Here is a 22,996-nt window from a genome sequence, read left to right on the forward strand (position 1 = left end):
ACATGTGATATCAAAGCCATAGGTTTGAGAACATCATGATTTTCCAATAACGCGTAGATTAGATTGTTCGTCCAAATTTATAAGTAGATTAGTTTCAAATATAGAAAATTATAGGCTGCCCCTGTTTTTTAGGTTTGATTTGAACCCAACCCTAAAATATTTTACTGAAGCTGGAAGGCTCGGATATATTGCGTACTGACTTTTGTGCCCCTCACCCTCAGATTAGTTTCAAATATAGAAAATTAGAGGTTGCCCCTGTTTTTTAGGTTTGATTTGAACCCAACCCTAAAATATTTTACTGAAGCTGGAAGGCTCGGATATATTGCGTACTGACTTTTGTGCCCCTCACCCTCGCCCTCCATCTATTCTGCTCCTTTCAACCCACCTTGTAGAGAGAGAGAATGGCGAACACAGACGACTTCAAGCCCGAGGACGAGGACAGTGCCGTCGACGCGCTCTCTCTCTTTAAACCACTCCCAGCAACTACCCGATCGACGGCATGTCCACGGCCATGGCAGTCGTTTTCTCCAGCGATGATCGCAACCGGTGTATCAGAGGACTCGACAACAATGACTTCAACCACCACTCAAATCACCAATCGTACCTTTCTTCTCCTGCGGGATCACCACCTCTGTCATCACTCCCTCCAGCCATCCGACGACGATGAGCTCCACCTCGGTATACTCTCTCTCTCTCGGCTTTCAACCTTCTCACCGACACCGACATCAGATTCACAGGCCCATTCCTTGACGATGTCATCCATGTCACCAACGTCGTCGACACCAACACCGACATTGGATCCACTGGCCCGTGCTAGAGTGAAATAGTATTCTGACCGTAATGGAAGAAAAAGAATTGGTATATAATATAGGGCGCTGCTATTCGCAGCTCTTTATTTTCTCCCATAGCCCACTACATTTCGGTAAATGGTTGTTAAAAATCATATATAACATTTCAGTAAATAGCTGTTGAAAACAGGATTATATTTCGGTAACTACATGTCGAAAATATGTTCAATTTTCGATAAACAACTGCCGAACATGCATTTTCGGTAAATAGCTGTTGAAAAAAATATTATATTTCGGTAATTGGATGCTGAAAATATATCTCAATTTCGGTAACTAACTGTCGAATATAATTGAAAATTTTTAACGGGCTATGGAAGAAAATAGAGGGCTGCGAATAGCGGCACCCATAATATATATACTTAATACTTTAAAGTATGCAATTTTTTTTTGGTGGGGTTTGGGATGGATATGGCGCAAACAGTGAAAACAAAGGTGAGTCACTGAGTCCTCACTCTGTATTGTTGGCAAGAGAGAATTGTATTTTTTTTTAGGTGAACTGTGTGCGTGAATTATGTGAATTGAATATTTTAGTGTGTGATGGGCTATGAGAACTGCGTATTTTTTATAAGAATTATGTATTTTCTATAAAAACTATTTATGAGAATTTTGTCTTTTCTATGAGAATTGACAATTCACATAGCCAGTTCTCATAGCTCAGTTCACATAGCCAGTTCTCTATGAGAACTAACTAGAGACTTGGCAATTAAAAATTCAATTCTAAATCAATTTATTTCCTATGTGAACTATTACTTTTTTACTTTGATTACTTTTTTAAGACATGGCGGTAAGAACATTTATAACTATATTTGATTTTGATTACCTTTTTGTTTTTGTTCAATTTTTGTATGTGTGTATATTTTCTATGAGAACTGCGTATTTTTCTATAAGAACTATGTATTGTTCATGAGAACTGTCTATTAGAACCGTGTATTTTCTATGAAAACTATATATTTTTTATGAAAATTGTGTATTTTAGTGTGTGTAAGACTATGTGAACTGTGTATTTTTTAGTTTGCATAGTCCAATTCTCATAACCAGTTCACAAAGCTAGTTTTCTATGAGAACAGTTACTTCTCATAGCCAATTCTCATAGAACTGACTATGAAAACTGGCAGTTCTCATTGACTATGAGAATTGACAGTTCACATAGTCAATTCTCTATGAGAACTGAGTAGTTTTCATAGAACTAACTATGGGATTTGGTAGTTCTTATAGCCAGTTCACATAGCCAAGGATATTTTTGTCCGAAATAATATGATTCAGGAATTGATTCTAAAAATATAGCTCTCATAGTCTCAATTCTCATAGCCATAATTCAGGGGTATTTTTGTCCAAAATAATATGTTAACTCGGGCTATGTGAACTGGCGGGGATATTTTGTCCGAAATATTATGTTAATTGGCTATGAGAATTGGCAATTCTCATAGCCAATTCATATAGTCAATGGTATTTTTGTCTGAAATAATATAGGTCAAGAGTTGATTCTAAAAATATAAATTTTATTAAAAATGGACATGTACACAAAAAATTAAAAAGAATGGACAAAATAGTAAAAACGCATGAAAAGTAAAAAAAAAAAGGACTGAAATAAAGAATGAAAATTTTTGTTAGGACTAAATTAAGTCCGAACCTACTTTTTGGGACTGGCCTCTAAATTCCCCTTTCAAATATTGAGTATACTCTTATAGCTATACATACCGTTGATTTTTGAAATCTCGCCAAGATAAAACTGAGAACCATAGGTTTAAATTAAATGGATCCTAAATTAAGAACCTTGCAATACTATGAACTTATGTCAACTTACAAAGTAGTAATATTGTTTCGGGATAGTTTTTTTTTTTTTTTTTGGCAAATGAAATTTTTATAAATTCGAAAGGGGTATATAGAGGGGGAACAAGATAAGTACATGAACTTATTCGAATGAAAAGAAAGTAAAACAAACATCCAACAGAAAATTGGATGTAAAGACACTTTTATAAACTCGGAATGGTTATTTGTCAAAATTAAAAACGACCCTGAATCGTTATATTTTAACCAAATGAAATTGATCCCATAAAAAAGTCCAATTGAACTCAAATCAATACTCCTACATGTTAGAAGTGTTTTTTTTTTTTTTTTGTCAGGTGATATACATCGGAGCCGGAAGTATATATATTCTTAGTATTTGAACTTCTCTGAGAGGCGAGGGTGAGAGTTAGTGCAGTGTTAGGGTTAGCACAAGGGGTCTAGAGGTTATCCATAGTCTTAGACTCCAAAGCCCCACCGCTCGTGGGACTCGAACCTTGGTCACCACTGGGAGGAGAGAGATGAGTTATCAATTTCACTTGAAATGGTTCTGTATTGAGAGAGAGCTAGAGAGAGAGAGAAAGAGAGAGAGAGAGAGAGAGAGAGGAGAAGAAGAAGAAGAAGAATAGAGTGCTGGGAAAATCATTTGGTGCCATTGTGTCGTGGGTTCATACCCAATTTTTATGGTGTCAACCATTAGTCCCTCAGAAAATTTAAAGCAGTACCATGGTATCTAGGAGAGAATTTTTCTGCCATGGGGTCAAGCAACGTACCCCACAGCTCATACATTAGTGTCGCCAATGCATGATGTACGCACCGGCAATATATACAAAGATAAGAACCTAATACGTCCGTACATACGTACCCATTACACAAAGCATATATCGATACATATGAGCCTTAGCTGAACGTCGTCACCGGGGCATTCAACTTGACTCTACTGCGTACCAGTGCATGTTATAACTAGGACAGTTTCCAAGCTCTACCACCTTTGTTGCCGAAGTTCTTAAGCCTTCCAAAGAACATGACACCAATGAGTATAAGTTTTCCCTTGTCACTCCACCTTCCAACAAGTCCAAACCATTTATCTTCACAATAGCTATCGTACTTCACCCGCCGTTTACAACTATATCCGGTTGAAAATCCCACATTTCCGTACGCACTACAAAAAAATCACACATGTAGTACAATTAATTAATTAGCTAGCTAGCTCTGATCATCAGTCTATACAATATACAACACAATTATTGTACAGCATTACTTTCTTCGTCCCAGGATTGTCTGGCTCGCAAAAGGAGAACTTTGAAAAATACATTTAATCACAGAAAAATCCGAACTTTTTTTTCCTGAAGATGATAAATTGAAAGAACTCATTGATATATATATAGACACACACACACACACACACACACACACAAAACTTCTAATAAGGGCTCCTTTACCGTATTACGGTAAGGACGTCCCTTTCCCGACCAATTTGCGATGATCCGAGCCGCTAAATGTGTTCAGAACGTGATTTTAAGGGTACACACGAGAAATTAGCAAAAAAAAAAGACCGAAAAGGGCTTGATCCGAGCAGTTTTTGTTTGTATTTTATCGAACGGTTCAAATCAAAACTGCTCAAATTAAGTCATTTCCGGTCATTTTTTTTGCTGATTTCTCGCGAGTACCTTTAAAATCACGTTCTGAACACATTGAGCGACTCGGATCATCAAAATTTGGTTTTATACTCACACACTCACAAATGTTCAAGTCTATAACTCTTACGGTCCACACCATCCACACATCTCATTTTCCGATCGATTTGCGATGATCCGAGCCGCTCAATGTGTTCAAAACGTAATTTTAAGGGAATCTTACAGAAATCAGCAAAAAAAATGATCGGGAAGGGCTTGATCCGAGCAGTTTTTTACTGAACCGTTCAATAAAAAATTGTTCCGACCAAGCCCTTCCTGATCATTTTTTTTTCTAATTTCTCGCGAGTACCCTTAAAATTACATTTTGATCACATTGAGCGGCTCGGATCATCGAAATTCGATCAGAAAATCGGAGGTCCGGACGATCCGGACAGTAAGACATCCGGACCTGAAAACGACTCTATATATATATATAGACGGTACTGTGCACATTAGTCCAACATAGGGTGGTTATACGATGATAATCAAATGAGGGAGTGAAAAAGCACATGGGCCAAAACCACAAGGTGCTAAAGTAAATTTTTTGTCTTTTTTTTTTTTTTGGGCATGCCATGATATAAATACAAAAAGTATGAACTCTTTTTTTAAACACGAGAATAGAATTTTATTGCTAGAGTGACGATTGGCCTCATGGCCCTGCTGGGGCCATTAAAATCCATCAGTGCCGGAGAGGATAGCCATCACGCGACATCGCCCCCTCCAATACGTCTTTCGAGTATCTAACCCTGTTGTCATCACGTTTAATATGCATGAAATTTACAAGAAGCAAAATTGGATACAAGTCGTATGCAATCTAGCTGGGGTAATCGAATCACAGTCCGCATAAATCCTAGCCCAGCTAAGAGCGTACGTAAACTGATCTAGTAAAATGGAAAAAGTGATTTGAGAAATTGTACCTTATTGTTTCCAGGGTGATGTTTAAAACATTGAAGTTGAGAGGGTCTTCCTTCAATTTGTCTCTCTCGGTGATGCAGATAAGAGTGACGAAGATGGCTAAATAAGAGAGCTTCGAAAACAACAAGTAGTCCACTAACTTGTTCTCTGTCTTTGTGCTCTTTTCCTCGCGAGTTGGGAAGAATGAAGTACGAGGTGGAAGATACCTATGCAACAACCAAGGTAGAGATATGATCCAAGTCACACACAAAGACAGAATATTCGAAGTACATAAAAATTACTCCCGATGTGCCCGAAAGAATGAATTTTTCTTGAATACCGGATGTCCGGGCCAATTTGTGCGCACGCACCTCGACTAATTTTGAAATCTTAAAATTAACGACGAGGCAAACCAGGGTTGAACAAATTTTTTACAGGACCCCCTAAAAGATTATTTTAAATTTTATTAATTTTTTTTTTATTTTTATCAAACCAAGGTAATCCCCACGTGAATATAATGTAAATCAAAAATATAATGTAAATGTGTAGTGTACCCCTTCCCCTAGTGGAGGGGTGGGGCTAGATACCAACTAGACTAGTGGACTGCATGTCCTTGGTCCAATTTATTCCTTAACGGCTGGGGGCCAAAGTTGGAATGATAATTATTCCCTCCGTCCTTAAATAAGTATTCAACGCGCAAAATTAGACTTTACGAAACATGCATATTTTTAATTAAAAAAATAAATTTTATTTCACAATCTAATAGAACTCATTGCTATCTATTGATTTATAAAAAAAATTAATTTTTTTAACAAAACAAATACATCTTTTTGAAAGTCTAATTTTGCGCGTTAGATACTTATTTAGGGACGGATGGAATATCGTTTTATATTTCACTTGAAACACCACCAGTAAACTATTTCACAACTGCTAATTATGCTAATATAGCTTGCTTTGAGAGAGAGAGAGAGAGAGAGAGAGAGAGAGAGTTACATCATGACAATGAACACCACCAAGATTGCAGGAGAGAGGAGAGAGAGATCCACAACATATTCACCACTATGCCTTGAGTTCACAACTTGAAACAGAGATCCCACCAGTTTCTGATAAGAATTCAGACCACTCAGTGCCTCTGACTTCCACTCCAGGGAGCAAAACAGCACAAACTGGACCAAAATGAACCCAAAGACAGTGGCTGCCAAGCACAAACAGTTCATGCTGGACAACAAGTGGTCATATCCCAGCTCCCCATAGTTCTTCAAAAGGTAACCAAACTCCTCTCTCTTTGTCACCATCTCTAAGACCCATATCACGAGCCGCAGGCACGGCCCGTATAAGGTGTTTCCAAACAAGAGCAGAGGGATGAGAAGCAGGAGGAGGCCAGAATTCTTGTTGAAGACGGCCATGTTTTCATTTGTTGGGATGAAACCGCAGTTGGTGAACGTCGAGACGGTTGTGAAGACAGAGAATATTTGTACTTGAAGGCCTTTTTGCTTCAGTACTTGTCTAGCACTTGGAACAAGGAGGATATATAGAGAAATCAAAGTAGAACCACCTAAGTGAAATATTAGTAGATAACAGAGGACCACATGGCCCAAAAACCTGATGGAATTGTGCTTCAAGTATACATTGCTAACGGATTTGATCCCAGATTCTAAGCTGGTATTTGGGTTTTCATCCAAAATCTGTGGATTGTTTAAAGACAAACCCAACTCAATTTGAGTATGGGAATTTTCAGAATCAGGATTAGCTGACACCACTCTATTTTCTTCACCAATATTACTTTTGCTGGCCTTAAATAGAAGGCCAAGAAAGGAAGTGAAGACTTCACCACCAACGAACATCAAAAAGGTTAAAATAACAAGTTGGGTATTGGAAAAAACCTCCATTTCAATGGTTGCCATGCTTGAAACTGTGGTGGCAGAAACAGAGGTGAAAAACAAATCCAAGTCCTTGGGACTGAAGGCGGGCGCGGTTTTTGGCTTTGAATATTTCAAAGCCAAGAAACCGACCCCGGAAAGGACTGCAAAGTAATGAAGCTGAATCCAGAACGGATTCAGCCAGAGGATTCGGGAGCGAAAGGAGGAGAGAGATGAGCAGAATATTGTACATGAAGAGTTGAAGGGGCGTTTTATTTTGTGAGATAAATGAACACGATTCGACATCTTCTTGTTTATGAAATGGCTTATGAATTGGGTTGGTCCTTTTAAAGGGGGAAATGGACACTCCAAATTAAAGTAGTGGGACTTCCCTGTAGAATGTGCAAATTAGAAAAGAACAGATTACGTCCAAGTACTTTGGCCCGATTTATTTGTCCATTTTTTGACTTTTTAATGTTTCAAAATAATTGTTCATTTGACTTTTTAATAAACTAAATGTCCTTTTTACCCTTGTTTTTTTCAAATAAAGTAACTTTTTAAAAAAGTTGAAAGGGTGAATGTTGGAAAGTTAAATGTTTATAAGTGTAATAATTATGTTCCCTAAAAAAGTTGAGTTTCCAAAAATGGATAAATAAATTGGAACGGAAGGAGTACTAAAAGAGAGAGAGCGCGTATATTCTCATATCCCTCGTGTGATTTCTTATGTAACGTAAAATGAGACTCACCAGAGTCCAATTTGACGATCCTGGTTGTTTATTTTCTAAGACTGCTATTGGGTGATCCACACGAAAGATCGCGTTCATTGTACCGGCATCCATATGACAAAGTCATACTCCCTCCGAACCAAATTGATGGTCTTGTTCAGTCTCCGATGCAATTTTTTAAATTGTTTATATCTTTCAATCTATAATGTCTTTAAAAATTTTAAAAAACTTTGTATAATAGAACTAATTTGGAATGAAAGGAGTATATGTTAGGACGGCCAAACTCTAATTGCACATTTAGCTTCTGATGACAAAATTAGTTCGACCAAGCCTTTACCAATGTCCGATTGACTTTAATTTTATGTAAATGATCCAAGTCCTTCATTTTGTTAAAAAAAAATTCTTCGTGATCGCATGAAGTATCATGTGAAGAACCTTTACCTAAGTGAAAGTTGATTGATTAGAAACTTTTTATGACAAGTAATTAAGCACTTGGCAAACATATACCTAAGTGAAAGTTGATTGATTAGAAACTTTTTATGACAAGTAATCAAGCACTTGGCAAACATATCTCGCAACCAAGAATATAATCAGGACATATAGTGAATAAAGTAAGTAATTTCATGGAATTCTTGAGAAAGATAAAATTCATAACTATCAGGGATGGAAAAAGCTTATTCCTCACCAACTGCACATGAGAAGGAAGGAATTTAGAGCATCTCCAGCGTTTACCCCCTTTTTTTCATACCCAATTTTGAGTCAAATTTTGGATGAAAACCCAACTGGGGAGAGCATCTCCAATGGTGAAACCCAATTTTTATCCAAATTTATTATTATTTAGTTACTGAATGATTATGTGTGTAAATAAGAGAGAGGAGAAGCTCAATCGGACAAAACACGGCAGCGATCAAAGCTCTGACGGCGAAGCTCAGTAGCTCTAGCAGAACTCAGGTACAAAGCTCTGACAATCGACGAGGTCCATCTCTCTCTCATCTCCAACAAATCTTCAACTCAGATATAAAATTGGGAGAATTTTGCATAAGTCCACCATAGCAGTTTTCAAACCCATCTAGTCCACTTTTAAGTTTCATAACCCATTAAATCCACTAATAATTTTAATGACACAAAACCCCACCTAAGAAACAAGGGCCTTGTTTGGCTAACACGAAAATGTATTTTTTCCATTTTGTTGCAATCAATCAGCCGCTACCAACACGCCACAAATAATGTTATATGTGTAACAAAAAACATATTTTTTCATTTTTCTCAAATTTTTTTATTGAACCCACTACATTTAACATTTAACGTTATATATGTGACAAATTTCTCTTATTGTTTTTTCCTATTTTTCTTATATTGATTTTTTAACGTTATATAAGTGATAAAAATTTTCTAACATATAACATTATATATGTGACAAAAAATTTCTAACATGCAACATTTCTTTTTGGTTTTTCTTATTTTTAGTCTTTAACATTATATACTGATCCATAAAAAATATATAACATTATATGTGAGTTTTTGAATATCTAAATATCGCAAAAAAAAATAAAACAAAACATATAACATTATATTTGAGTTTCTGCAGCTCTGAATTTCACAAAAAAAAAATAGAACAGAATATATAACATTATATGTGAGCTTCTGTAGTTCTAAATCTCACAAAAAAATAGAATATATAACATTATATCTGAGCTTCTGTAGTTCTAAGTCTCACAAAACATGACATAAAATTATATGTTCTCAAAACATCATATCTTTCCAACAATATTATTGATAGATGCGTAAATGTTCACATACAGGCCCACTAATTTATCTTTGTTAAGTCCATTCATATTGTTATTCGGAACCTAACGCTTAATTTGTGTATTGTAGGTTTTTGGAATCTAAATACATTAAAGCCAACCAAATCATGGATTGGGCCATATTATTTCTTGCTCTTGCTGATGCATGTCTCGGTGGGCCCAAAAGGCTAATCATTATTATTTGTTTTGACTGAGGGAGTTTGGAATCAAAGAAAAAGAATTCCACCGAAGTCAATTCTCGGCAACTACGATGGCCCACAGCTTTAAGGAAAAAAAGAAAGAAAATAGGGTTGTCCCTTGGCAGCTTATAAAAGGATCATCACCTGCCGCTTCGAAGGGACTTTTTGACGCATCACAGTGGAGAAAAAGAAAGAAAGGCTGCCGCTTCAAAGAAAAAGACGGGAATCCTTGCTACGGGAAAACTGTGTCACGGTTTCATGCTTACTGTCAGCCGAGCTTCAATGAGTACCACTTCAATGTCCGGCTAAACTCTCTTCTAGGGTATAGATGAAATTCGATCTCTGAATAATATTGTTAATATTTTGATTTAGTGTTTTATTATTCGAATCGTGGTTGTATGATATAAGGATTTATTTGCAATATTAATTTTTCCAATCACATCTTGTGTATGAATTCATGGGTTTCATGCACGTTCATATAACGGTTCTTAATTATTTTGTGATAATTGAGTAAGATGGGTTATGCTCCGTAAGACGCGCCGTGCTATTAGACGGTCTGTGCCATACAGACGGATCGTACTAGTACGACGGTTCGTGCTAGGCGGCGATACCGTGAGGGCCCTTGAACCCTAACGATATCCGGATTGATTCGAATAATTAACATTTATCATCGTATAGAAATTTTGCAACGGGTCGAGTGGATTCGATACCCTAGATCTTTTCTCTCATAAACTTTTGTTATTTCTTAATTGCTTTAATTTAATTTAGCTTTTAATATTTTCGAAATCCAACAATCAAATCTCTTTCTGAATTAAGTTAGAAATTGATTAGAACAATTGCAACTCAGCCTTCGTAATCCCTGAGGACGATACTCAGAGAACTTACCACTATCTTTTAGGTAGTAGTAATTATTCTGTTTTATTAATTATTTTTGATACGGAAACGACTCGATCAAATTTTGGCGCCATTGCCAGGGATTACAAGCACAGTTATGTTGTTTCAATTAATTTTTATTTTAGTTCATAGCTTAGATTTTTTTTTTCTATCATTATTTCTCTTGTTTTTGTATTAGTTTTTTTTGTAGTGCAGGTCTCTTGATTTTACTCGAGATAAATTTGAAGCCAATAGTTGCTCGGCGTTAGAGGAAGTCCGGTGCGGTAGCTAAATTTATGCCAGTGACACTGTGAGTTTCTATTTTATTCTTGTTTTTATTTGTATTTGTATTTTTGTTCACTTGATTTAGTAGTGTAGCTTGCAGTAAGTTTTATTTCAAAAAAAAAAAACACAAAATGGCTTACTTTGAAGACTACTACTCTTTGAACGTTGAGTTGAGTCCTGAGGTAATAAAATTGCTTCCCAATTTTTATGGTTATCCCTCTGATAATCCATACTCACATATCCAGAAATTTGAGGAGATTTGTGCCACTTTATTCGACCTACATAGTGAAACAGTCAAACTAAAATATTTTGAGCAATCATTGCGGTACAGGGCTACGAGTTGGTTTTTCCTTTTAAATTCTTACTCAACATGGCAAGAGGTGCAAAATTTATTTTTGGAAGAGTTTTCCCCCGCATATCAAATTGTTCTTCGGAAACAAGAAATCGTAAACATTGCTCAAATCGAAGATGAGTCTTATTTTCATTGTTGGGAACGGTATAAAGATTTGCTACTCTCTTTTCCAGATCATGGTTTTGCACTTTGGCGCAATATAGATTTCTTTTATGATGGGTTAAATGGTAAAACGCGTCAGTTGGTAGACATGATATGTCATGGTGAATTTTTGGATAAAGCTGATGAAAAGGGTTGGGATTTTTATGATCGATTTGCTGAAAATTCTAAATTTTGGGTTTGCAACATGAACTATGAAGATGCGAATTCTCAGGCTCAGGTAGAAGAGCAAATAGAGCCACTCGTTGTTAGTGAACGGGCTGTTGATTTGGAATTGGAAAAAACCACGAAGTTTGAATTGAGTGATGAGCTTAATGTCCAATGTTTTCCTCATGAGAATTTTACTTGTTTACCTGAGATGACTATTGATATGAAAACTATTGAGGAGCCATTGTCAAAAATTGGCCAAATTCCACTTGAACATGCTAATCAAATGCCTTCAGTTTTAGATGATACCAACACTCCTTTTGGACATCCACCATTAGAAGAGATTGTCGAGTTAGAACCAATTGATTTTCTTGGTGTTGATAATTTTATTGTGGTTTACCATTCATTTTTTTTTAAATTCATCAACAACTCGAAAGTTAATTTGGTACGGAATGCGGATTTTGTGGAATTTCAAATTCAAAAGCGGCTAAGGCAATTGCGATATTCTAAGTATTTAATTTTGTGGCATGGTCGCATACAATTTTTATCGGAGAGCTTGAAGTGGGGTGGGATGTTCATTTTGGTTGCTCTTTGTAGCGTGATGACTGATTGGATTTCAAGTGTTGGGAGTGCCTGTCATTACCTTTTTGTATAGTTCTTCTTTCTTTCTTTTTCTTTTTTCCTCTTTCTTTCTTAAGTTAGTTGCTTTTGTTATTTATTTATTTATTTATTTTTGTGTTATGAGGTTGCTTCCATTCAAGTTGGGGGGTCTCCTCCCCTCTCATATTATATCCTGTGTAGTTTTTCCTTCAAGGTGATATCTTTCCTCTCTTTTACATTTATGTCCTGTCTTTTTATTTTTATGCTTTCAATGCGGACATTGAATAGTTCAAGTTGGGAAGAGGGACTACTTCATATTTTAAAAATCTTAAAAAATTAAAAATTTTGAAAAATTAAAAAATAGTGGGACCCTTTTGCATGCGGTTTGAACCAGTTGTGATTATTTGTTGGAAAACTGAGTTGAGGTGTGTTGCCTACCGTAATGATATCTGTTTTTGGCATGGTAGTTCTACTTGCTAGATTGTCTTAAGAAGTTGATTATGGCACTTTGGTTTGACATTCTTGCACGTCACGTATACTTGGGCTTTGATCACTAGTGAGTTGTGAATTGACTGTTCTTGATGGCTAGATTAGTGGAGACTTATACCCTAGTGAGCTTTCATGCCTTATCTTTTTGTTGGAGTGGTGTCAAGTAAACTCTTAGTTTGTCATGGAAAAAGCCAACTTATTGAGGTCTCATTATTCTTGATTGCTAAGCATTGGAATTTATTGAAAATATCTCTTGGGTTTGTTTTGACATATGGATGATTCACCCTTTGGAGAGGATTATAGGCCGTCTTTGTTATTTGAGCCCGTTCGTTCTTTTGTTTCACATTTATTCCTTGCGAGCCACTTTGAGCCTTGTATATTTAGCCTTTTCTTGGTTAGCTCCACCTTCCATATTTTGTTTGGAGAAAGGCGAAAAACATAAAGGTGTAATTTTTAGATGGATTGTGAAATAGTTTGCTTGAATTGGTGGTTTCCCTTAAAAAAAAAGAAAAAAGAAAAGAAAAGAAAAAAAGAATGAAAGGGGCACCAATATGTTTGAAAAGGAGGAATCATGCTTTATGGTTGGAAAATGTTGAAAGGTTAGAAGGAAAGATAAGGTAGAGTTGAAAAAGTAAAAAAATTGGGCTCACATTGTTAAATTAGCCCTAAGTTGTTTGCCTATTCTCGGACATGTGATATTTTACCCTAACCTTGAACTATTTTTTCCTTACCCTGCATTACAACCAAAATTAAAGTCCTATTTGATCTTTGGGGTGAAGGGAAGTGGATTGAAGAATGTGAGAGAGAGAGTTCCAATGCTTGGTGTTCCGTTCATGAGATCGAGTGTCCACCATAAAAAGTGTTCTTTTCGTGTCATAGTGTGCAAGTGCTTTGCTTTTATTTATATTACTTCTAACCGCACACTTGAGAGTTCATACTATGCACCTTGTTTCGAGCGTTTTTCTTTGTGAGTGCATGACACTGTGAGAATTGAAGTCGAGACTCGGTCCGGAGAGAGCGGTTAGTCATTACATACTTGTGGTTGAGGCCCATATCACACACACGCTAAGCCTAAGTGCCATGGTTTATTTTTGGACTTGATAGCGTTTGGAACTATTTGTGCCTTCTTATATCATTCTGGTAGTTGCATATTCTTTGCTTGATGAATCAATAAGTTGTATGACAGATTTTGGATTCCATGTGAAAGGGTTCCTTGTGTTTTGTGGATAATCACTGCTGAAAACCCTCACGAGACTTCACTCGTCCTACCGGGGCCGCCTGGGGGTTTAAAAGAACTATCAGTTACAATTTATTTTCTTTAGTTTCATTTTGTTTTCTTTGCTCAGGACTAGCAAAGTGTAAGTTGGGAGGTGTGATAAATGCGTAAATGTTCACATACGCGCCCACTAATTTATCTTTGTTAAGTCCATTCATATTGTTATTCGGAACCTAACGCTTAATTTGTGTATTGTAGGTTTTTGGAATCTAAATACATTAAAGCCAACTAAATCATGGATTGGGCCATATTATTTCTTGCTCTTGCTGATGCATGTCTCGGTAGGCCCAAAAGGCTAATCATTATTATTTGTTTTGACTAAGGGAGTTTGGAATCAAAGAAAAAGAATTCCACCGAAGTCAATTCTCGGCAACTAGGATGGCCCACAGCTTTAAGGAAAAAGAAAGAAAATAGGGTTGTCCCTTGGCAGCTTATAAAAGGGTCATCACCTGCCGCTTCAAAGGGACTTTTTGACGCATCACAGTGGAGAAAAAGAAAGAAAGGCTGCCGCTTCAAAGAAAAAGACGAGAATCCTTGCTACGGGAAAACTATGTCACGGTTTCATGCTTACTGTCAGCCGAGCTTCAATGAGTACCACGTCAATGTCCGGCTAAACTCTCTTCTAGGGTTTAGATGAAACTCGATCTCTGAATAATAATGTTAATATTTTGATTTAGTGTTTTATTATTCGAATCGTGGTTGTATGATATAAGGATTTATTTGCGATATTAATTTTTCCAATCACATCTTGTGTATGAATTCTTGGGTTTCATGCACCTTCATATAACGATTCTTAATTATTTTGTGATAATTGAGTAAGATGGGTTATGCTCCGTAAGACGCGCCATGCTATTAGACGGTCTGTGCCATAGAGACGGATCGTACTAGTACGACGGTTCGTGCTAGGCGGTGATACTCCATGCTATTTGGTGATTCATAAATATTTTTAGGCGATACCGTGAGGGCCCTTGAACCCTAACGATATCCGGATTGATTTGAATAATTAACATTTATCATTGTATAGAAATTGTTGCAACGGGTCGAGTGGATTCGATACCCTAGATCTTTTCTCTCATAAACTTTTGTTATTTCTTAATTGCTTTAATTTAATTTAGCTTTTAATATTTTCGAAATCCAACAATCAAATCTCTTTCTGAATTAAGTTAGAAATTGATTAGAACAATTGCAACTCAGCCTTCGTAATCCCTGAGGACGATACTCGGAGTACTTACCGCTATCTTTTAGGTAGTAGTAATTATTCTGTTTTATTAACAGAATATATAACATTATATGTGAGCTTCTATAGTTCTAAATCTCATAAAAAAATAGAATATATAACATTATATTTGAGCTTTTGTAGCTCTAAGTCTCACAAAACATGACATAAAATTATATGTTCTCAAAACATCATATCTTTCCAACAATATTATATATCTCAAAAAATAACGTTATATATTCACATATCATGCCACCATTATCCTTATTTTCAATCGCGCCTTGAATCCCAAGTTGAATGTTGATGAGGCCACAGGGGGTTGAGTTTCATTTTTTCACCATTTCTTTATCAAAACATTCATCGGATCCTTCAAAATTTTGATTTTTTGCCTCCAAATAGCATTCTCATAACCTCTATATCTACATATATACATATTCAAAACAACATAAACAACATTAATATATCTCAAAAATGAGATATAATATTATATGTCTAACTCTAGGAAAAACACATATTACACATGACATAAGTTCACATATAACGTTATATACTCCGTTGTCCATCACTTATTGAATTGGTCCACGCAGTGGCCTCTTCTACTTACTTCTGATAATATATGAATATATCCATATGTGCTTTTGAGAGACCACTGCGTGGACCTATTTAATAAGAAAACATAAAACGTTATTAATTCCTCTTCTTCTTTTTTTTGTTTTACAGGACAAAGTCTCATATACAACGTTATATGTTCTCTACACAAATTGAAATATTTTTTTATGTCAATACAAGCTCATATATATATATATATATGTGTGCGTGTGTGTGTGTGTGTGTGTGTGTTCACAAATATTCTCATATAACCATATATAATCATATATGGATATATCCATATGTATTTTTGAGAGGCCGCTGCGCGGATCAATTCAAAAAGAAAATATATAACGTTATTAGTTCCTTTGTTTTGAAGTTTTACAGAACAAAATTAGGTACCAAGTGCAAATTGTCACATATAACATATATGTCTTATCAGAGAAGATTATCCATAAGCAAACCACAACGCTAACCAAGCTTCAAATAACATATTTTCACGAATAAATCGGAGAGGCTGCTACGTGGACCAATTCAATAAGTGATCGACAACAGAGCATATACCGTTATATATGACAGAAGCTCATATATAACGTTACACGGTACAAAAGATCGTATATAACGTTATATGTTTTCTTTATTAAATAACATATAATATTTCTAATCTAGAATGTTATATATAACAATATAACGTTATATATTATTATCTCTCTCTAACTGAGAATGTTTTAAAAAAATGACATTAAATAATAACAAAAACACACATTTATTCAAAACAACACAACCTGTTCTAACCTTATATTTCTAACCCTAGAAAAAAAACACATATAACCTTATATATTTATTCAAAAAATTCCAAATATATCAGAAGCAAGTCGGAGAGGCCGCTGCGGGGACCAAATCAATAAGTGATTGATGAAAAACACAAATATAACCTTATATATTTATTCAAAAAACTTCAAATCTCTAACCCTAGGAAAAGCACACATATAACCTAATGTATTTATTCAAAAACTTTCAAATCTGATGATAACCGAACACAGGACAAACAAAAGAGATCAACCTTCTTATAATATTATATTTTTTGTTTTTTCTACTCCAAATTTCTCTCCAGTAAAACAAATAAAAGACCGGACCTTCTTAATATAATAGACAAACCAACTTTAAAGCACGTTTATGAAAAAGCGGAATAACGTTATATAATTGACTGAAACTACAAATTCTACACACATAACAAGTCGAAAATCCAAATTCGTTCAAGATTAGTGCAAGAAATAAACTATAACCTTAAATATCAAAGAAATCAAGATACAAAACAAGAAGTACTACTATGAGGAACATGTATTATATGTATAAGATGAGATTACCGATTCCGAGGTCTGGGTGAATGACTCTTCTCCATGACTTCGCGTATGTTCTCCCTTCACTGCCTAGTGAATCGATTCACGGTGATTTACGGGCCAGTCCATCTCTAGCCATGGCGGCGGTGTCCATTGAGGGCCATGTCGACGATGTCCATCAAGGGCGGGGCATGTGTCGGGATCATGATAGGTGGGTGGCGCCATGGTGGTCATGGCGGTGGACTGGCTGGCTTGGTTTTCCGAGAAGCGTTGTTTACTGATTGCGACATAGCATTGTTTTCATAGACCATTATCCCTTCCATCAACACCCAGATGGGTGACAAATTCGGAATCCTCCATCTTCGATTAATCAACTAGAACATATTAAAAAAAATTGAGATAAAGAAACAAAACTATCTCCTACCCCTACTAAAGAAGAACGTGTTTTGGGTGATTTTCGCTTGGCATTTTGGTTCGATTTGGAAAATTTTGCCCCTCGATTGGGCTGCAACAAGGTAAGAGGCGAAGGGTAATTACGTCTATTCACTTGCTTCTATTTTGGTAATTACAAGTGTCTTGCAGGGCAATTGAAAATGTGGCCTTGGCTTTTTGTGATTTTCTCTGTGGGAGTACACGTGGCTCCCATGCGTCCAAGTATTCCCCCCACTCCTCCTTCTGCATCCCCGAAAAACACACCACCACCGTCTTCTTCAACACCCTCTCCCCGTGCTCTCTCTCTCTCTCAACCCCTTTTCTCTCTCAACACCATCAGACAACTACTAAAAATCTCACCGGTACAACTCACCTAAACCATTCATCGCCAAGCGCCCCGGACGGCCTCCTAGCCGGAGAAGAAGACTAACCCACTGCCAGGGCCGCTTTCAACCCATGGCGTAAAGTGCAGGATGTCGTCATGCAAAACGATCGGGAATCCGAACGCCGCATGCGATTAGGTCTTCATCATCTAGTTTATTTTCCTATATCCGTTTGATAGATCTCCAATATCCCTCTTATTTTGCTTTATGTCTGATAGATCTCCAATATAACCCTTATTTTCTTGCGTTTTCGATTCACATCTCTGTTTCTTATTAGTCTAATAATTCTGGTAGAGTTTTGATATCCACAGGTCCTTGCAAGAACGGTTCTACACAATCCGAATGTAAGTATTTTGATTTGTTTAATTCATTAATTTTAATTTAGTTGCTTGAGAGGGGGTTTTCCTAATGAAGTACTGGACGTCTGAATTTCGGTATTGGATGGATTCATATAGTTTGTAGGTCTTTTATTCTTTCCCGGAGTGCTTCTCTGGTTATGCATGGGTGATGCCATATCTAGGGTTGTGGAGTGGACTTTTTTCTCCTCTTGAATATTCAAGTAGTAGTAATTTGTATTTATTGTACGGCTAAGGTTAATTTTTAGGGTGCTTCAAGTTTTAACAGTTATGTTGCTATTGAGTTTATTTGGTGGACTGCTATTTGCGATTTTCCACCGGTAATTCCGGACTGGGACTGTTTGATGTTAACTGGGAGAAGAAGAGACTTGAGAGTGAGTCCCACGGCTGGGCTTTATCTGATTGAAATATCATTGAGATATCATTCCCACTGGCCGTTGTGTGAGAAGTTGTGTCCCTATGCATTATCTGCTTAGTTTTTTTTGCAATAGAAATTAAATCTGTTGTTGAGCCTTAATATACAAACTAGGGATCAATTGGCATGCCAGCACAAATATATCATGTCCTTGGTGCAGTTGGTCTTCCCCAACTTAGGACAGAACTTGGACATATTTTATTTTTCAGAAAGTAATTATAGAACATAGTTCATTCAATGAACCTCCTTTATGATTCATTACGTCTCTCTATTTTTGAAATCACTGCTACTCTTTGGTTTTGTCCAAAAAAATATCTATGATCTCTCGATATTCAAAGATTTTGATTTTTCTATTGCTAAATATGGTTTATCATTTCAAATGCTCAAGAACCAGTGGATGAAAGTCAGGATGATATGATTTCCATGAGCATCTCCATTATTATGTGCCCTTCTATGCTTAGATGAGACATGCATGAATGTGTCACTACTAGTTGACTAGCTAACTAGAATGCTGAAATTGTTTGCAAACATACTTGGGAATCCAAATTTTCAGGTTTTATTTCAAATGCATGAAGTGCTCTATAGAGTTAACAATGAAGACAGACCCGCAAAATGCAGACTATGTTTTCGAGGCAGGAGCTACGCGGAATTTTGAACTGTGGCATGCAGAGAATGAGGTATTGAGTTTACTTGTTTTTATACAAGATAGTTGTTTATATTTTTTGAATATCCTATCCTGCAAGCTTGGTTTTGGGTGCTTATACAACTTGTATGTTCTATGTGTCATAGCAAGCCTTTTGCTATGCACAACTTCTAGTCCAATTTATAGCTTGATGCAGATGATTTTTTTCGAGTCGTTACATGTGTTGTAAATAACTGGAAATAAGTAAGCTCATACTTTTATGGATTGATTTACTTGTAATTTTGGCATGAGAAAGAACAAACCAGCAAATCTGTACTTATGTATATCAAACAAACTTATGCAGCCTTCTTTTGTTAATTGGGCCTTTTGTAATCATAAATACAACGCACTTATGTATATGAAACTTTACATCAAACTTATGCAACCTAGCTTTCAAAAATACTCAACACCGTTCAATTCAACGGACATGACTCAATGGGTAGGACGGACGTGCCTTGCACGTCGCGATGTACCTAGTTACATATAAGTAAACAAGAAAAAAAAATGGTGGAATGCAAAAATGTTTTGGTTTGTGAAATCGGGTCAGTGGTTTCTCTCTCCTCTTCATCATCATCTTGTTCATGATCATCATCGTGTTCTTGTTCTTCGACCTTGGCCGGTTTTTGGACTTTCCACCGGCAGTAGAGAGAGGGGGGGCTGTGCTCCAGATTTATTTTTTGTCTAGGATTTCTCTCTATATGACAGCTTATATATGAGGGCATTTTTGTCTTGATTTTTTTTTTTTTAAAAGAAGTGGATTTAAGGCCTTACTAAACTATATTAGTAGACTAGAGGGGTTACAAAAATTAGGAGTGGACTAACTAGATTGCAAGTTCTCTATAGTGGACCCTAGACTAATTTTTTAAAATTGTTTAAAATTTTTTAAATTTGGCTCATGTTTGCTCGAGTTTCAGACCTCAAAGGGAACAAAAATGGCAGTCTTCACTCTTTAGTCTCTTCTCTTCTCTTCTTGTCTCATCTCTCTCGCTCTCTCTCCTCTCTTTCTCTCTAAAGAACCGTTGGAAAAATGAGTATGAGTCTGGCTTGAACCAGATTTGGGTAAAGAAATGGGTAAAATCTAAAAATAGGGAAGGGTTTAGGTCGTGATTGCAGATTGGTTTTTGAGGATTTTACCCAAATTTTAAATTTGAATCTTAAAATGGGTCGAGATTGGATATGGTCTTAAACCATTGGTTTGAAGAAAGATAAAAACTTATTCACGGACGAGGAAACCCTAAATTCTATTTAGTTGTACGACAGTTAAATTAGAATCACATGACAGAGAGTGGTAAACCATATCTTGCAGAAGCAAAGGGAGATCCTACGAGATCTTTGGATCGTATTTAGAGCTATTAAGCGTGAAGGGGTAGAGAAGCACAGTCTAGAAACTCATAAAATGTCTCAGTTACTGGCCCCCACAAAGGGGTGTTGTAGTGCATTAGGCCTGTCAATGGGCCGGATCCGATCCGGATCCGACAGATCCGGATCCGGATCCGAATCCGATAAGACACAATCCAATCCGGATCCGATAAGACTCAAATCCGATAGTGAGAATCCGGATCCGAATCCGAAAAATCCGGATCCAATCCGAAAATCCGAATCCGATCCGGAAACTTTTTTTACTTCAAAAATTTTAGCCAAAAAAAAATATTTTTTTCAAAAAAATACAATTTTTTTTTCAAAAAAAAATTATTTTCAGAAAAAAAAATTAAAAAATTAAAATAAAAAATAAAAATAAAAATACAACTTCTTAAACATTTTTTTTTTCAAAATAAAAATTTTACTATTTTTTTAAAAAAAATTAAAATTTTAAAAAAAAATAAAGTTCGGATTCGGATTGATAACGGATTTAATCCGATCCGATCAGGATCCGACCCGGATCCGTATTGAATTACCGGATCCGGATTATCGGATCGATGTTATCGGATCCCGATCGGATTTTTCGGATCGGATCCGGATCGAATCCGGTCCATTGACAGGCCTATAGTGCATCATCCGCACTACACGTGTAGTGCGATCGTCCATCTCGATAATAGACGGTTAAAATTTGTAGGAGTTTAAATTAAATTTGAGCCGTCCGTACTGAGATAGACGGTCGAATCACGGCGGATGCATTACAGCCCTTCTCATTCTCCCATAAATTGGTTCAACAGGTGCCAGTAAAATCCGAGCCGGTTCAAGTGGGGCTTGGATCACAGCGGATGCATAACAGCCCTTCTCATTTTTTTATGGACTTTTAAAAAAAAATTAAGTCAATTCGATATCGATAAAGACTCTTTCAGAATTTATAAAGTGTTTCAAAAATCGTAGAGTCCCTACGAATGTTGAAAAAACCCTTACAAATATCGAATTGAGCTAATCTTTTACAAGAATTCATAAAAAATATTTTAAAAATAACTAGAGGTTTGAATCATTATTTTAGGACCCGAAATGGGCTCCACAAAATCATTAAAATGAATAGTTTTTTGGGCTTTTCCGTTTGCAAGTTTTTTTTTTTTTCCGTTTGCAAGTTGCTAGTGTCATTTGAGAGCAAAAACAAGACTGCATTGATTTTCCGCTTGACCAAAAAAAAAAACAAGACTGCACGTGGCATGATGGGAACCTTGAATTTGTTAGAGTAAATCCCGGCCTTTAAATGGACCAAAATAGACGGTGGAAAACTGGATGGGTGAATCAGGAAACACAAAGAAAAGCTAAAGAGACATTTACCAATCTGATAGACATTTACACAAAGAAAACTGGTTTTTTTTTTTAGAATTTTTGGACGGCTCGGATCGGCCGTCCGGTGGTCGGAGACGGCCCGGCGCGGCCACCGGTACGATTTCCCTCCCGCCGCCCATTGGTACCTATATAAATTCTACCAAAATAATTACCCTCCTCCTTATTTTCCGGAACAACCCTTCTTATTCAACAAAAAATAAGTTCTTTTTTTGTTTCTGGAACCCAGCCTTAGGCCCGTTCCAAAATACCTTCTTACAAAATAAGTAGTTATTTTGTATTTTCAAATTTAACTATAATATAAATGAAAAATAATTTTTCAATTTTTTTGCACTGTATAAAATATCTCAATGAGATCTATCAAACAAAATCTATATTGATCGAAAAATTATTTGCGTAAGCACATAATTTTTGAATTTGAAATTAATTTTTTAAAAAATAAATATTTATTTTCCTTTCGAGAACGGGGCTTATACTTTTTCTGTCATTATCTGGAATAGATACTGTAACTTTTAAGTGTGGAGTAAATTTGAACCTAACTTTCCGAAAGTAGCTTTATCAAACATATATAGCAACCAAGAATATAATCAGAACATAATGAATCAAATAAGTAATTTTAGAACATAATGAACAAAATAAGTAATTTCATAGAATTCTGTAGAAAGATAAAGTTCCTAATGATTAGGGATGGAAAAAGCTTATTCCTCACCTACCGTACATGGGAAGGAATTTAGACCATAGGTTTGGGAGAATTACGTTGTACCCTTCAATACGGAGAAAGCTCTAGAATTTTATGAGGGGTATCTTGGCATAAATATATACGTGGTGGATCATAACTCAAAAGGTGGCATAAGCAGGAGATAGATGCGCGTGGAGACATGAGTGCACATGGGGAAGAGAGAAGAGAGAGCCGC

At 36.2% G+C, this 22,996-nt stretch overlaps 2 protein-coding genes across 2 annotated transcripts in view; one reads left to right on the forward strand and one right to left on the reverse strand.

Moving 5' to 3' along the window:
* Positions 1–22,996, forward strand: part of LOC131306571 (bet1-like SNARE 1-1) — a 76,970-nt gene that overhangs the window by 29,284 nt on the left and 24,690 nt on the right. The gene's annotated exons all lie outside the window — the stretch shown is intronic.
* On the reverse strand, positions 3,265–7,398 carry LOC131306560 (sodium transporter HKT1-like). Its single transcript, XM_058332883.1, has 3 exons — positions 6,197–7,398; positions 5,227–5,430; positions 3,265–3,795 (listed from the first exon to the last, which is right to left on the reverse strand). The coding sequence occupies exons 1-3, from the start codon at positions 7,366–7,368 to the stop codon at positions 3,597–3,599; spliced, it is 1,575 nt and encodes a 524-aa protein (XP_058188866.1). The 5' UTR covers positions 7,369–7,398; the 3' UTR covers positions 3,265–3,596.

Source organism: Rhododendron vialii, chromosome 1a (genome assembly GCF_030253575.1).
Source record: "Rhododendron vialii isolate Sample 1 chromosome 1a, ASM3025357v1".
In the NCBI taxonomy this organism is placed as follows: Eukaryota; Viridiplantae; Streptophyta; class Magnoliopsida; order Ericales; family Ericaceae; genus Rhododendron; species Rhododendron vialii.